The 16,435-nt window shown below is 45.5% G+C and overlaps 1 protein-coding gene across 1 annotated transcript in view; it reads right to left on the bottom strand.

Moving 5' to 3' along the window:
* LOC131289557 (uncharacterized) overlaps window positions 1–13,541 on the bottom strand; it is a 55,343-nt gene extending 41,802 nt beyond the window's left edge. The window contains exon 1 of the mRNA XM_058318838.1: window positions 13,215–13,541. Coding sequence (XP_058174821.1) covers window positions 13,215–13,391 — 177 coding nt within the window. The 5' untranslated portion in view covers window positions 13,392–13,541. The remainder of the gene's footprint in view (window positions 1–13,214) is intronic.
* Window positions 13,542–16,435: the final 2,894 nt, after the last annotated feature.

The raw sequence follows: 16,435 nt of genomic DNA, 5'->3' as shown, positions 1-16,435 counted from the left end.
ACAGCCCTTCGCCCGAAGAAAACCGGGTGTGCTGTGGAGAAATGTAGGTTAAACAGGTTTACTTCGGTGGAAAATGTTCGAACCACACAAATCAAATGTCATCGCCACCCCGTCGGCCTCGGGGAGAAAGGGGTGGAAACGGGCACTGGGAACTCCCAGGAAGTGGTCTACATGGGGGTGGGTGAAGGGACGGGGAGGGGCTTGTTTGCAACTGTCAGAACTTTTAAGTCTTCCCGAACGAACCTTTGCAGACAAATATGGGTACAATGTTTGTATGACCCCGCGCGGTCGATGGGGAAAATAAAATACAAAAAAAACAACAATCAATTCTGGTATCACGTGGCGGGCACGAATGGAAAATCCAATTTTCACGGCATGCAAACTTTGGTTCGGGTAAAGGACGGAGATTTTCTATTCCGAATTTTTCGTCGGTGCTGAGAAATTTGGCGTGAAGAAACGATGACAAAATAATCCTTTCAGAAAACGTCGACGGCCAAAGGTTTTGTCATATGACGAGACGAAATAATTAAATTATAATTATTCTCCTTAATCCCTAGAAAAAATGTCAAAATTCAATTAAACACCTGTCTATCCTTTATGACTTCTCAGAATATCCATTATTTTCAGTTTATTCTATCCTATTTTCCAATTAAATTTTGAGCCCACAAAGTAAGTAGGAATAATGTTCCAATATTCTAGCTTAAAATTTCCTCATTTTTCCACCGAAAATAAAAACCCCACCTCCCGCTCAGAACAGCTTAACATCGATTAAAGCAGAGCCGAATCCTACAACGATTCATTCAGGAAATGAGCGCGAGCTTCATAATGGCTTCCGGTCAGCGGCTACCAAACCCCAGCTGCTAGGTGTTCGCGTCTTGGACCACTTCCTCCCGGCGTGTTGTTGTTTGCACCCGGGTCCAGTCCAATATTTACACGTCAATGACCCTTCCGGCTCACGCCGTGCCGGGCGAGGGAGAATCTGGCGGAATCGGACGGAGCGCATGCCAGCGCGGGGCCCTTTCTCGCCGAAAAACAAACAGACGCCAAACTGGACGTGTCCGGGGGGAGGGCAGGGTAAAGGGCCAGGGCGCGCGCGCGCTGCGGGGAAACAATGAGAACACCAAAGTCATTGTGTCATGTGCTCGATGGCACGTGACGGTCCGGAAGGCTGAAAATGCGCCGCCGTTGCAGTCGCTTCCTCGTTCGTGAATTCAATATTACTGTTAAGTGTGATTTGTTGTAACGCTTCCACCTTGCCCTCCTATTCGTCCCCCGTGCTCGTCTGCAAGAGGTGTTGTTTTAAGTTTCCCTCCCCTCCCCCCGCTCCCTCCCATCAGCATCTTAAGTAGAATCGCGAGGCAAAATGGCTTGCCCTACACGTGCGAGGGGTGTTTTTCCGAACCGCCGGTTTGTTTCGTGCAGATTTTTGCACGTCACGCGAAAAACCATTTGCAGGTTCGTGAGGCTCGCAAAAGCAGACAACTGTGAGCAGCATTTTCATTAAATTAAACTTCAACCAACCATCAACAACCATCGCCACCACTAATAATAAAAAGGCATCCCCGGAAGTCGTGAAAAATACCACGACTGATGTTTACCAAAAATAACCCTAATGCGCCACATGATCACAATTCACACCCCCCCGAGGTTCCAATTCAATGGAGCCACCGACCGCGTGGACGGGTCGACGTGGAACACGCGTGTCGTTTTCCGAATCAATACCACCAAAATTTACTCGAGCGCAAAATTCGATCGATTGTTCGGGTGAACCCATTTTATTCCGCGTGTTCTCGTCGCAGGCCGATGCTGCTCTCGAGTGTTTCTTCGCGAGCGTTTTTAAATGAGTGTCGACCGAGGTTCGATCGATTGTTATTGTTTCGTCTGTTTTGTTTCTGTACTCAAGCAACAACAAGACAAACGACCTCCCCCCGGGTGGTGTATCGGGAACATATAAATAACATCTACACGTCCACCACACCCATAACGCCCACCCCCGGGTGGGTGTTGCATTTTCTACACCGAGCGACATATTTATGGGCGACGTGCAAACGTGATGGAGCAATGGTCGGTTTATTTGCATGCCAAAGGGGGTGGGGTAACCAACCCGAAGTGCATCGTGATAGGTTCATGTGGCTCAAATTGATGATCACCGAGGCGGAGTAGTGCATGAAAATGGAAGATAAATTGCATAAATGATTTTTATTTCGCAAATGGCAATAATAAACAAAATCGAAGAATTGGTTAATTTTTTTCCTCACTTGGTTTCAATTCTTTCTAACACAAAACAAATGTTTGAAAAAGAACTTAAAAGTAAGATTGATTACATTTGGCCGTAAATTTGAGTAATGAACTAATCAACAATGAATAAATTGAAAGAAAATTGTGGCGTTGCGATAAAAATTGACGGTATTTCCCCACATTTCATTAGCAATTCAAACAACGCAAATTAGGGTGTAATTTAGTGAAATCTAAATAACGAAAAAATTTTTCAAACGATATCTTAATCAAATTGACACCAATTTCGTTTTTTATACTTTGATAAAAATTAGACCCAAACTCGCCGACATTAGCACATACGTTTCTCATTGTAAAATTACGAAAATGTCACATATTGAATAAAAATATCGCAAATACCCGCCAACGACCGTGTCCACCTTGGCTTCGCAGTGTGGTTCGCCGAAATCGCACGTCATAAAACTGCATTCGATGTATTCCGTTTGGGGCCAATTTGCACAATCTGATTCGCGAGCTGATAATCAAAAGATCGTCAATAGTCCAATCAACTAGCGTTGGCCGGGTTAACCCCTTTTTCAACCTCTCCTAACGTCTCTCGAAAGTTGTCGTACATTGATCCAAAGGATGGTTTTTTTCCGCTACGAAACAGATGCTCAAACTGATTGTGCTCGTGTGCCGTTTTAGTTTTTCGAGCGATTGCAACAGTTAATTATTAGCTTGCAACATTGATTAGTTTGCATTCAAGCTGCGTGTGCGTGCGTGTGTACGAGTGGTACCGGGTACACAGATCGTCCCATTCGGTGGTGTGGCAAGGGCCGTGCAGTAATATTTGCGACCGCGTGAAAATTCGGAACGCGAAGAAGAAAAGCTCACCCGGGGGGGACGAACGGGTCGGGCGAAAATAATAATCATAATCATAAAGCTCTGCGAAGCAACATGCGTTAACACTTTCGATTTAATCGCCCAGCAGCAACCGCTCCGGGCAACGGTTGTGTGAGTGGTGTGTGATGCGATTAATTACACACCGCTGCTTTGGCGCCGACATTTTCGACCATGGACCGTTTATAAAACGCATGCACTACCGTACACTGCTCCTCACCCGGGCGCGAAGAAAGCTACTACGGAGACCAATTATTATCTGAACGTTTTTCGCAATGGAAACAGATGTTTAATCACACATCGCTGATGGCTTTTCTCACGTTGACGATCGGGGCAAACGCTTTTCGGGAGAAATCGACCCCCGATTTCTCACGGGAACGAGGCTTTCCCGAAAAACCGACTGAACAATCGCAAGTCAATCCGATGTTCGACATCTGAATACGATTAATGAAGGCCCACTGATCAACATGTTATCTATTACTCTTTTTAAAATTGTTGTTCTCATTAACAAAAATGATGTTATGTTACATTTTGCCTGAAGTCAATGCTTAATTATTCAATCCATTATCTTATCTATTGCCCCTTCATGAAGATACCTGTTGCCATCAAATTATACTGCTAAGTCAATCATTTTAATGACGCATCAACTTTTGTCTCCAGGACATCCCTTTTTATCATAACGCTTTAGGTTTTGTCTCTACGGCAGCCATATTTGTCTCAAAAGTATAAATGTACGCCCCTAAGTCATCTAGTTTTGTCTCTATGTCAAAATTTGGTTATATAAAATATATTTAAACATGAAGATGTTACGTCAAAAGGGGTCCACATCAAATTTTTAAGGCAAACTCATAAACAGAATTATAGTTCGATACCCAAAATTGAAAAATATATGTGGTCGGTATATAAACCAGCGACGTTTGGTAGCTATGGAGTTATGTTTATCTCGTTGAGATCGCCGCTATCGTACGGCTTTCGGAACAGGCAAACAAAAATGTCCACAGTTTAGCATTACAGACATCAACTTATTCATGCTGATTATGGTTAGAGCCTCATTATCCATAACGACCTCAATTACCCTTTATAGTTTCTTATTTTCAGCTAGGGATAAACATAGATGAGTACGAGGCAAACTTAAATGTTAATGAAAAACTTCCAATATGTGTGTCTCTAAGGCAACACCTGCTTTGAAGACAAAATTTACCTTCAGCGGATGTAAAGTAGAATGGTTTATGGAACTCATCATTCACCCATTAACAAGCATGGCGTGCGATAGAGAGCAAGGAAAACTGGAGCGAGGCAAGATAATCTTACGATTTACGTACATAAGTTCTACGGATTAACCTTCTCATACTAGCATGAAGTTCACCAGAGATCCAAACAGCACAACCGTAAGCTAGTGCAATCGACTGACCTACTTAGCGTCCTACTAGACTACGAACCCGTACGGGATTCTTCCTGTACGGCAAAGGCATAACCCGCAACCAGGAATCAATTATCCGCCCCAATTTGCTGTCATTAGGTACTATCCACCTATTCGTAAGCGCGTGCACGTGTGTTTGCACTCAGTCCGGAGATCTTGCGCGAGCCAAGCTCCAAGCTCCGGGAGTAAATGCTATCGCACATCGTCCATCGTAAGCGTAAACGGTTCGCGTACCTGATCCAATTGCGGGCCCGAGACCTAACGGTTCCTTCCGCTCCTTGGCGCGGGTCTCCGTAAATCGCGCGATAGACAAGACATGGGCAGATATTGGTGATGTGACTATGATTGCGGCGTTAAGACCTCAACGAAGGAACCGTTCATGACGGACTGCTTTTTCCACTGCTGGACTGCTGGAAGAACGGAACGGCGTACACACCTCTGATGTCTCGCCGGCCCCGCACGAAGACATCGGATAAGAAGAATTGCCATAGTTAGCAGTCGCCTTCTTTGCACCGTCCCCCGACTTGGACCTCGTTTCTGGGCGATTCGCTTTACGTAATTGAAGGTTAGTGCACAAAAATCTCCAGCATGACTGGGTTTTCTTCCATCCGGTGGACGCGTGGGGCTTCAGTAGTTCAGCCCGGCATTGCTGAAGGTCGGTCGCTGCCGCTCATTCATAACGATCGAGTGCGGGCAGGGCGGGGAGTATCGGGAGGAAAAAACAAACTCCGATAGGCGAAGGGAAATTTTGACCATTAACTAGACATACAATAAATCTCCGATGCTTCGTAATTGACGCTCGATGATGAGTATGATGGTGTTGATAGTGGAGATGCCTGGAAGTGCGCTACACCGCCTTAAGGGTTCACTTTAACCGCCATGATAACCACCGATGCTGATGATGATGAAGCAAAGGCATCCCAGAAATGGGAAGCTGCATAAGGCAAATCGATCGCCACTACTGTGTGTTGGGTTGTATGTGGAGGAAATATTTGTTCGAGGGGAAGGAAAAACGACGAATGAGAGAAAGCCAAGAAAAATAAGTTTCATTTTGTGTATGTAGTCAGCATTCAGTATTCTTTTTGTTTTCTTTTGCGCGCTTTTCCCTGTTCGATCTTCGATGTACGGTATATTTTTAGATCTCAGTAGGCCGCGATGCCTAGGCGATCGTGGAGTGGAAGGAGATTTCTGGACGATCGCAAATCAAACATGTGCATCAAACCCGCGGCGGAGCACCTGGCCTACCAGAAGATAAACTGAACGTCGTTCTTTTTCTTTGTGGGTCAGTGGCATTTTCCAAATCGCATCTTCTTTCGATTTATCTCGATGGATCACCGTTGGCTTGGATATCGCTAATGTTGAACAAATTAGTACGAATTTCGATGGATATCATGATGGCTTTGTGGAAAGGAGTCGAATTACGCTATTGATGCTTGCATATAACTGCTTTCACAAAGAAGCAGCTTTGTACGATCGTAACCATGATACAAGTTAACTACTTTCATGAGTCAAATTTAAAAGTCTCAAACCGGGAAAACCACAGAACATAACCGACAACGAAACAACAAATTAAGTTTGTCAAAATAAAGGCGAGTAGTAAAATCTTAAACTACAATCATAAAACCCGGGCTTATCTGTGTTCTAGCTCGTAAACTGGCTTACTATCTCATGTTAAGAGATTATAATTGCCCACTCGTGACCGCGAAGCTGTTTCACGCATCCGAACACGAGTTTGTATATATCTCGCGTATTAAAAACCAAACCGACCACACAACCCAGGGCGAACACACAACATTAAAGCGTCTGGTTTAGCTAATTGATAATGTCAACTTTGGCCGGTTTGGCAGAAAGGCGTAACCGATCTCCATGGAGCTGAGGGTTTCAGTACGAGTGTGACTATGTGCGTTTGTGTGTTTGTGGTCATGTGATCTCCATCGCCTTAAAAAACCGTTGATGATGATGATGATAACCTATCTCGTTGTAGCGGGATATCTGCCGTCCCTGCGCGGCGCTACTTAATAACTTCAACTTTTCAAGTGTCTCTTCGATAAACGACAAGTACTTCGTCCCTCCACGAGTGCTTTTCTTCGCGGCGTCTTTGTCGGAAGTTGGGGATTTAAGCCGTCGCGATAGAACGTTGCAATTAATTTACGTTTTGCACGGTTATTACCTTGCGCGTCTCGAAACCTTCGAGAGAAAACGTGATCGCATTGCCGCACAGAACTGTCTCCAGCAGGGTCAGGGATTTGTCCCAGCAAGCCTAGCGGACGGATAATCGCTCAAAAGACGCCATCGGAGTCGGTCCCCACGTCACGCGGATCGGTCCCCTCTCGGTCGCTAAACTTCCGATCACGATTTCGCCGACGGAAGGCGATACGATCGCACACGAAGCCATGTCGCACACGCAGCCCATCGCATCGCGAGGTTCAATGCAAGGTTGTTCTCCTCCCACGGCGGGAGGTCGTCGCGAGACGTATGGGTGGTGGGGAGGGATCGTTTCCGATTGACTTTGTTGCAACCGACGAGTGCGCTTCTAATCTTGAGTTCGAGAAATAGACAAAGTCCGCTGACCCTGCATCTTTCCTTCTCGGAAGGGGAAGGGGCGTGCAGTAGTGGTTGGAAGTTGGAGCTGGCGCACCCCTAGCTCAAGTTCAAGACCACCTCCACCTTTCTCGCGAGCCGAACAGTCCGTGTTCCGTGTGCGTATGGACACGACTTCAAATCACGGAAATGGTTCATGAACCCCGGCTGGTCCGTTCGCGGCGGAAGTGGAAGTAAACAAACCATTACCCGCGCCCTAGCGTGCGCGCTGTATGATTAAGCCGCTGTGGATATTGTCGTTGCATAAATTAATTCAGCAAGGGGGCAGCAGCTACAAACACGTACGTTGGTTACGCTCCCGGCATGCCTAATGTCGGGTGGAGGTCGGACTCAACGAGCGTTAACAAGCAGCTACAATGTGGATGACGACGACGACAACACTCGAGAGATGCGTGCACCGGGGTTGAGATTGGCTTTATCAAACCTTGTAGCACTGCACTTTAATTAACGTTCGCCTGTAAAGGTCCAAAACGGGAAGCAGCGATTGAGCCGGCATTAATTGGAGGATGTTATCAATATTGCAGCGTCGTCCGCCAGATGGAGCCCCGATCCTCCGTCGCGCTCTTGCGAAACATTATGCAAAGTCGGTGCGCATCGTGTTTGCGCAGGCTTTTCACCAACGTGGGCACGAGATGTGAACCGATTGTCATTGAAATAAGGCAAGTACCCGTTGGATCTAGCTCGAGCGTTAAGTGCAAAGCAGAGCGTGACCAAAGAACTTCGTAATGACAGTATGCGCCTCAATTCTTGAGTTCAAAAAAGAGTCCCATCTGGTTTCTCTTCTTTTCTAGAAAGAATATAGAAATATCTCGTCACATTATGCTTTATCGTTTGATTTATGATCCTTTTGTTATCTCCCAACATTTATCGCCATCAGTCTGGCGATGGAATTATCACCAACAAACAACAACACTGTGTGTTTTATAGACCTTCTGACTATGTTATCAAACATTGGCTACCTTCGAAAAATAAAGGCTTTGTCATTGTCACATGCTCCTTCTGCAGGAAAAAGGCAGAAAATTTTTGTCATATGGCACACAAGCGAAAGTCAATGAACCCCCGACGACTTGGTTTTAACGCCGGCTGGAACCTTAGATTGATTCACTAAACAAGGAAATGTGTCCCTTCTCCACACCGAACTCGCTCCCGAAGTGTTGGGAGAAATCTGTTTTCTCATTAGTTTTATGCACCCTATTAGGCGATTTTCAACACACATTTTTCCGTCACCCATGGGTAAGACAAAGCGATCGAGGTTCGAGTCCCCTTCCGGTGCACGCGGGGACATGGAAGGAATAATGTTTTCTTTTCCCTCCAAAAACTCTCCGGCCCAACCGGGTGGAGGGGGGGATGGTGAAATAAATTTAAGATTTCACATTTTCGATTTGTTTCCGAACGACTAATGAGAAATGGCGCGGGAAAACCCGATGCGTAATGATCTTGGGCGGCGCATACGGCGCTATGTGTTTACGCGTCGACAGCGGAAAATTTCAAAGCGTTTTTTGGGAAAGCTCATAAAAATAGCCTTTCACATATATATACGGTTTTGGACAACTATTCCGACGATGTGCGATATCGTTAAAGGCCAGCCATCGGTGGCCGGGCTTAAATTATTCCGAGCGAAAGTGCGGCGCAATCTCGACTAATGATTTCAACCTTGCCTTACAGAAAAGGAGGAAAAATGAATACCTTCAAAACAAAAAAAAAAACACAAAAATACTCAAAACATAATTGCTCAAAAGCGCTCCAATGAAAACGAGGTAGGCCGTTTAAATGCCTCCCCGTCGGGATGATAAACGATTCCATCGGAGCTATCGTTATCAGCGTTTTATCATCTTCGCCATTAAATCGCCGCTGCATATTAAAGCTAATTCAGGGAAATCCTGAAGGTCATTGCGGGTTGATTAGGCGGTTCTCCTCCACCCCGAAGCATTTCTTTTCGATTTCATTCCCCCGTAAGCTGTCAATCAGTTTTCTTTAACGAAAAAAACCTATGATAAACATTTATAGCTAAATCGAAATAACTATCATACGTTCCATCGTTGCTGATTACTTACATAAACAACTCCCGGTTTCGAATGCGGTTTAAAGTTATTGATGAAAAACTCGCCCAACTTCGCCTCGTTTGCGTGTGCCCCCACACTGCTTTAGGCCTCTGATAAACTTGTGTGCCTGTGTTTGCTGAATTACATTATTTTGCTTAATTATTCCCTAAAGTCAGTGAAAGGAGCCCATTTTGGCGCACACTTTCTTGCGCGCGCGCGCGTTTTGCGTAAGGCCTAGCGCGGTTTGGCGGTTATCTGCATGCAGATATTTTGTGATGATCAGTCAGCAGTTATGTGCATCGAAAGAAAGCAAGCAAGACTACATGCAGCGGTTCGCGACATGGTTGGTAGTGCGGGATGGGGAAGGACGTGTGTGTGGGACGTGGGGGGGGGGGGATGGAAAACGCACCATTACTTTCACTTTTTTTCGCACCCCATAGTACGCAGGTGTTGTCGGCCCGGTTGTGTTTTTCGGGTCGCCGCCTGTCAAGATGTGCATCGTGGCACCGAAGATGAATTGGTGGCGCGTTCAATGAGGCAACATTCTTTCGCCCGTCTCATACCGTCTCACCTGCATCATTGGCACGTGATTTCTCTCTTACGTCGTGGCGATCTTTCGCTAATTTGTATCACGATGTCTTGCGCGCGTCAACGAGCGTCATCGTGACAAAATACTCGATTCGATAAGGCAGGGAGCTCAAATTGGACCCGCACAAAATATGTACCTCATTAATCATTGTTACTCGGAAGGAAAAAACAACCACGTTGTTTTAGCAGCAAGTGCTTCTTGTTTGATAAGACTATCAACACTTGGTACGAAAAATCTCCAACCGTGTTCCCTTTCTCTGGACGGGGGAAGAAATTGATCAATATTTTTTACCGACCGTTTATCGACGTTTATGAGACGCTTAACGTTTTTGCCCTCAATTTTATTGCTGAAAACATCATGCAGCGCAAGTGAAATCTTGTTGGACGTATTCCGTAGGTGAAAAATTAACAACAAAAAAATATACTGACAAAAGGATGCTATTTAGGATGATGAACAGTGGGTAAAATTGATTTTTTCCCTTAGTATATGAGTTTTCGAAAGCGTTCGAATGGAACTTTCTACCTCATACACAAATCGATGCCAGATGAATATGATTTCCCGGGACGATTATTAATTTTCTACATGCTATTGTAATTTGTTGTTTTTTTATTCGCACACATTTTCCAAACAAGCTGCCCAAAACGATATGTATCTCGGTGTGCAGGAAAAACCGGTCCACCGGAAGGGGAAAAAGAAAATCCTATCAGCCACCGACCAAAACCAATCAATACTGACCTCCTAAAAAGCGATCGGCGGCGTCTTAGGGATTCCTCCGTTGATGCGCCGAGGCGTGAAAGCGACCGAGGTAAAGCTTAGAGTAGCAAGAAAACCCTTCTATCGCAAACACCTATACCGGGACGATTAGAAACCGTGCAGCCGAAGCCGAAAAAACACCACACCGGTAATATTTCAATTAGGGACTAGAAAATTGTAGCTAAAGGCATCCAGGGCGATATCGAGATGAAAATTCACAGCAAACCCTAGTGGCGGGAGGCATTGAGGGAACTGGGGTTGGTGGCAACAATTGGAGTGGAAATAACTTTCGCCTATTGCCCCCCATGGGGACGCCGGCAACCATTAACACGCCAAGCCCGATTTGAATGCTTTCGTTGATGAATGTTCAGACCAGCTTATTCCCCAAATTACATTAAACAGTCAAATGCGTGCCGGTTCAATTGAATGTTTTCCGAGTTCCAATTGCAACTAGTTGCCGATTCGACAGCCAACCTAGCTAAGTATCGATTATTAGGAGGTTCATTAAAAACCGAATAATTCAAATTAAGTCCCCGAACCGCCGATACTTACCCACGCAAGAGCTTAGCTAATGTGGTGTAAAGAAAGGTGCTTGGTTTTCGCAAACAAAAAAAAGCCCGTGCAACTTGGCCGCACACTTTCGCCATTTCACCATCGCTCGATCTTGTCGCTCTAATTTGTATATTTATGTCCAATTTCGTTTCACCTTCCTGCTCCGTTGGTTAAGTAGTTTGTTTGCTTGCAAACGCGCTCGCAAAAGGAGTCATTTGTCTGACGAAGTGTGCAAACAAGAAAGTGGTTCAAGACGTGGCTTGCTTCGCGCTCGCAAACTGTCAAATTGTCCTGCGCTTGTACGGGAGTCCAAAACAAATAAACCGTTGATCGCTTCCATCTACGCGAGGGTAGAGATAGATTGAAAATAAATCAATTCGCATCCAATTGCCAACTGCAAAACCACTCGGGGCCCGATTGTTCCGATGATGGAGGTGACAGCTTTAAAGTGACACTTTTAAAGCAAAACAATCGCACTGTCACTGTCCTATGATATGGCGGTTAGGTCAGTGTGGAATGGATTCGCCAGCTCGCGAATGTGTGTTTATCTTACAATCTTGTCTTGGCTTTTGTTTGATCAAATGGTATCGCACACACACACACACATGGTTGGCACACGTGCTGGAAGGTGGAAAAACACCACCCCCCGGTTTTTCCACCCTCTGCTACAATAAGCATCCACATACTCCGCAGCATACCGCGAAGGCGTTGGATGGAAAGATTCGTTGACGAAGATGGAGAGGCCGCTCTTCGGAAAAAGTGAAAAGCTTGCCACCGCGTTCCTCTCGAGGCAGAAGACGGGTCCAAAACACACACACACATTCAACTGGCAGCCATCCACCATTTTCCACCGTGCACCACTTCCCCCGTCCGGTCACCTTCGGTTGGGTGGAAAAATGAAAAGATTAGTACGGGCACCGGCCTCTAGAGCTGGCGTATGTTTTCAGGGAAAAGAGAAAATTCGCCTCCTCCTTGGTGGTGTGTTTCAGTGTATGTGTGCTTGTGAATGGGGCGTTCGCAGGTTCATCGAAGCGCAAGAAGCATCTCGCATCGCCGTATCGCGCTATCAAACATAACACGTTCCGTTGCACGCTGGCGCGGATAAAACCTTGGACCCCTTGATTTTTACCCCCCGATAATGACCTCCGGAGTGGCGGTTTTTGGTTTTTTTTTTTTGCGGCCTTAACGATGTGTTTCTGTTCCTCCAAAACCTCCCCCACAACAATTAATGCATTTACGTTTACAACGCACCATTCAATACGATCTCCGAAAGGAAGCGGTGATAAAGCTGCGGTTTAAATAACTCCCCGCGAAGATCGAGGTGCTGCAAAAGGATGCTTTGCGGAACTTCACTTGTTTTGTTTTTTTTTTTTTCCTACCCGCATGTGGCTTATTGTTTTGCACAGTGGCGGTGGAATTTCTTGACCTTTACTCGCGTAATCAATGGTGATGAGCGTGTGTGTGTGTGTATTTTGGGGCGGCCCCCGGGATAATTGCCAAAAGGAAACATGTCTGATTTCACCTTTCTTTCAACATGTTTTGCTTCAACATTACTTTTAAGGTTATGTTGAGCAAAACAAAATTCTGATAAAAAAATACAAAACAATAAAAATGCCAGAAAGGATAAAGTAAATTGTTCACAACAATTTAAGAAGATTAAAATCTCCTCAAATTTAGATAAGAATGCTTCAAAACAAATACCCTATTTTATTTTCTACGATCAATAAATTCAAAGGATAAATAGTTTTGAAAATAAATAATAGATGTACTCCTAAAAACATATCCTTCTCTAATCCACTAAAACCAATACTTCTGGTCCGCACAAAATTTTCAATTTTATTGGGATTGATATTTATTTAATTATTTGAGCTTGTTTTTATTGATGAATTATCAAAAATAAAAATAGTAACAAGCAGTTTAACTCATCTTCCGATTATGTATGCGCTAAATGTTTCATTTGAAATTGTTAATGTTAAACCTAGTTTGAACGCTATTTACTTAAAAATCAAACGTTTATAGCGCAAAAGACAATAAGTTTGGATCTGCTGGTTCTTAGAAACAATTTCGTTCACTTTCTGAACATTCCCAAAGACGAAACATCACTCCCCTTCAGACCCCAGGTAAAATAGATTCACGTCCTTACCTTGTACACCTCGGAGAAGAAGCCCGACCCGATGTGCTCGCGGTGGAAATCGTCCAGACAGTACAGGGCGGACACGGCCGTCCGGAGGGCGCGGCAGGACGGCCCGGTGACGGAGCGGTCCGAGCAGCCATTGCGCGTCAATGGCGGCCCGGGCCCGGTGTGTTGTCCAACGTTCATCTTTATCAGCTCACCAAAATCACCTTGCCGGGGAAAGGCGTCTTCGCCGTCGACGATGACGTTCGCAGAAGGCGTTCGCTGTTGTTTCGCTTGCTCGGGCCGGGCAGGTCGACGACGGCAACGCACATCGCTCGCCGCTCGCACCCAGTTGGCCACTGACCACCACCACCACCGCCACCCACACCGCCTCCGACTGCCGTTCGGTTGTTGGGGTTGTATTATCTTTTTCTTTCGGCGGCCTAGCTCGACGCACTGCCGGGCCTTATCATGATCATCTTTATCGTGGCCATCACCAGCATCACAAAACTCACGCACGAACACGTGGCCAGCGGCTATATCTTTTTTATTTTCATGTAGCAATTTGTTGACCGAAACGTAACGAACACCTTTTGCACAGCGCGCCTCGTTGGGGCTTCTCCTCACGTAATCCGAGCTACTACTAAACCGATCCACTTCTCACTCGATGATCACTCTACCACACTCCACTCGATCAACTCGCGGTTTGGTTTTGACACTTTCGGTAAAAATTGAAAACTTTAAAAAATATAAACTGCAACTCGACCTGCACGGGTAAGGGATACCCGATCGAATGAATCGATCTCCCAGCTGCCCGCGGTTTAGTTTTCCACCAGCGTCCACACTACCGAAAAATTATTTGGGAACCATTTCACTCTGGTCGCGCACGCTGTCAAGAATGGGGTTTCTCCTTCCACAACCGCTACGGGTCGCTATGGGCGCCGCTATGTTTGGCTACCTGTTGGTTTGGAAGTGGAAAGATTTAGTTTGAAGCCAGCCAGCGAGGAGGGGAGGACGACTAACGTAACGCGGAAAGAGCGGCGATCGGTAGCTGGAGGTGGGGGTTTAAAAAATGTCGCACGCAAGATTTGAACCGCGGTAGCGAAATGGCAAAGCAAAACCACCCCAAAATGCAGCACGCTGCCGAAAGAAAGTGTTTCACGCTTCTTCCGCTTCCGACCGAACGAACGAACGAACGAACGAACAGACGCACGCACGCACGACGGATCGTTATGCGGCGTTACAGTGTTTACGGCGAAAGTGTCCGCTTCCGACTGGCCGGTGCGGAACGAAAATCTGCAAACAAAAGCAACCCCAGCACCGGTACGGAGTCACGACATCTTGGAACCGCGTCGGTCACGATAAGATTGGTTCTGCCTGGGTCCTCGAGAGTGATCGAAACAGGTGTTGGCGAGCAAAACGGCACCGTAACGCCTTAGCACTATAGGCCATTCCGGACAGGAGCTGACAAAAAAATGGCCTTTTACTAATGGGTTTGTGGTAAAACATTTGTTTTCAGCTAGATAACGTTTAAAACGTTTCTAAAGATAGATTTTAGAAATGCTTAAACGATGAAATGTAAACTATGCTTCGAAATTATTGAAAACACGTGAGTGTAGGTCAGCAAAACAAATATCCTGCCGTAGAAATAACTATTCAATGTTACTCACAATATCAACAATATCAGCGGTAAAAACCCAACAGTAACCTTGTGCTTTGTACAATTACTAATTTTTGAGATTACAAAAACGAATGACAATTCCTTTAAAAGTAATTTAACGGTTACCATAGTTTAGTTGGTGGAAAATACAAATTATGGGGGAAATCTCACGATACATAGCACATATATGTGAATAAATTTCCAATTAACAATAGACAAGATGAACGAAGTGCATCCTTTCTGTTAGTGAACTTAAAGGAATACCAATTTATAGAAGATTTATTTTATTTTATTTTACTTTATGTGTTGAGGTCGTACAAGAAATGGAACCGAACAACAATCCTGTTGTTTTCAATAAATTTTCTTCATTTTTCGATCCCTAAACCCATAGTGCATCGAAGAGATCTCCAGGCCGCGTGACTGACAGCCCCACCTGGAAGCTGCCAGTCAGCGCCAGTGGCTTCCCTTCTGTTCTCGTGGCCACTTTATGCGTATGCTCTTATCACCATTCGCTATCGTCATCGTCCCGGACCGTGCGAACGTTATCGGGTTGCTCCATTGCACGTTACCCGTTTTTGGGAAGTGATCACGGGCAACCACCCGCTTCACGGAGCACGATGTGACAAATGGCATTCCGCGGGGAAGCAATGAGACACACAACCAGATAAGATAAGGCCGTCGTCCATCGTCCAGCTGTGCGACAGGAAAGTTCCCAAAAAACAACGCCACGACGTTAAAAGTTTATGGATGCCGTACGGGGGAGAGATGGGGTCAAAGTATTTTCAACATACTGTCCGCTCGTAATTGCTGAGGATCAATTTGGTCGACCTTTTTCTTCCCCCCCCCGGTGATATGTGGCACACGGTGGTGGTTCTGTTACAGTTCTCAAGGTCGCTCTATCTACACGGCGTCTTATTTGTCTATCAAAGTGGAACAACATATCAACTAGTGGTTCGATCTTTCGATCGAGTTTTGGAGCACCCCCAGAGTTTTCGTAGAGTGATATGTTTTTGTCACCCGGTAAAGATCAAGGTCTAATCGATCGGGTGGCATAAGAAAGCGAGAAACGCGACAACACAACCAGCGCAGCTGTTTACGGGAAGCACGTCAACAAGCCGTTTGATTGTTTCTGTAAAATTGGTACATTTCGTCTGTTTATTCTCCACCGCAAAGCACCCAGTAAACACTCGAGTTGCGGTCGGTATCGTCTTTTTATTAATGTTCCTCTCCGCTGCCGAACCACGACCAGAGATGGTAAATAATATTCTACGCCGGGCGAGAGCTGGCAACCGATCTTGGGCCCTAGTAGGAGATATGATGAATCAAGGGCCGTATTTCGAAGTGAAAGATTTATAATTAAAGACCAGAGCTGGCACACTCCCAATAGCCGGGCTGAGGTGCATCAATGAATGACGTTACCGGGCAGCAAACGGAACATTCAAGACCGAAGAAAAAGATGGAAGTAAAACTACTTCAAACTGTCCATCACATGAGTAAATGATGGATGCTGGTAAAAACGTTGCTGAACATGATCATCTTTTCCGTGGGCTTCGATTCGATCGAACCAAGGAAAATCCACAAAGAAAAG

The sequence above is a fragment of the Anopheles ziemanni genome, chromosome 3 (assembly GCF_943734765.1).
Source record: "Anopheles ziemanni chromosome 3, idAnoZiCoDA_A2_x.2, whole genome shotgun sequence".
Lineage (NCBI taxonomy): Eukaryota > Metazoa > Arthropoda > Insecta > Diptera > Culicidae > Anopheles > Anopheles ziemanni.
This window is presented reverse-complemented; position numbering and strand designations above follow the sequence as displayed.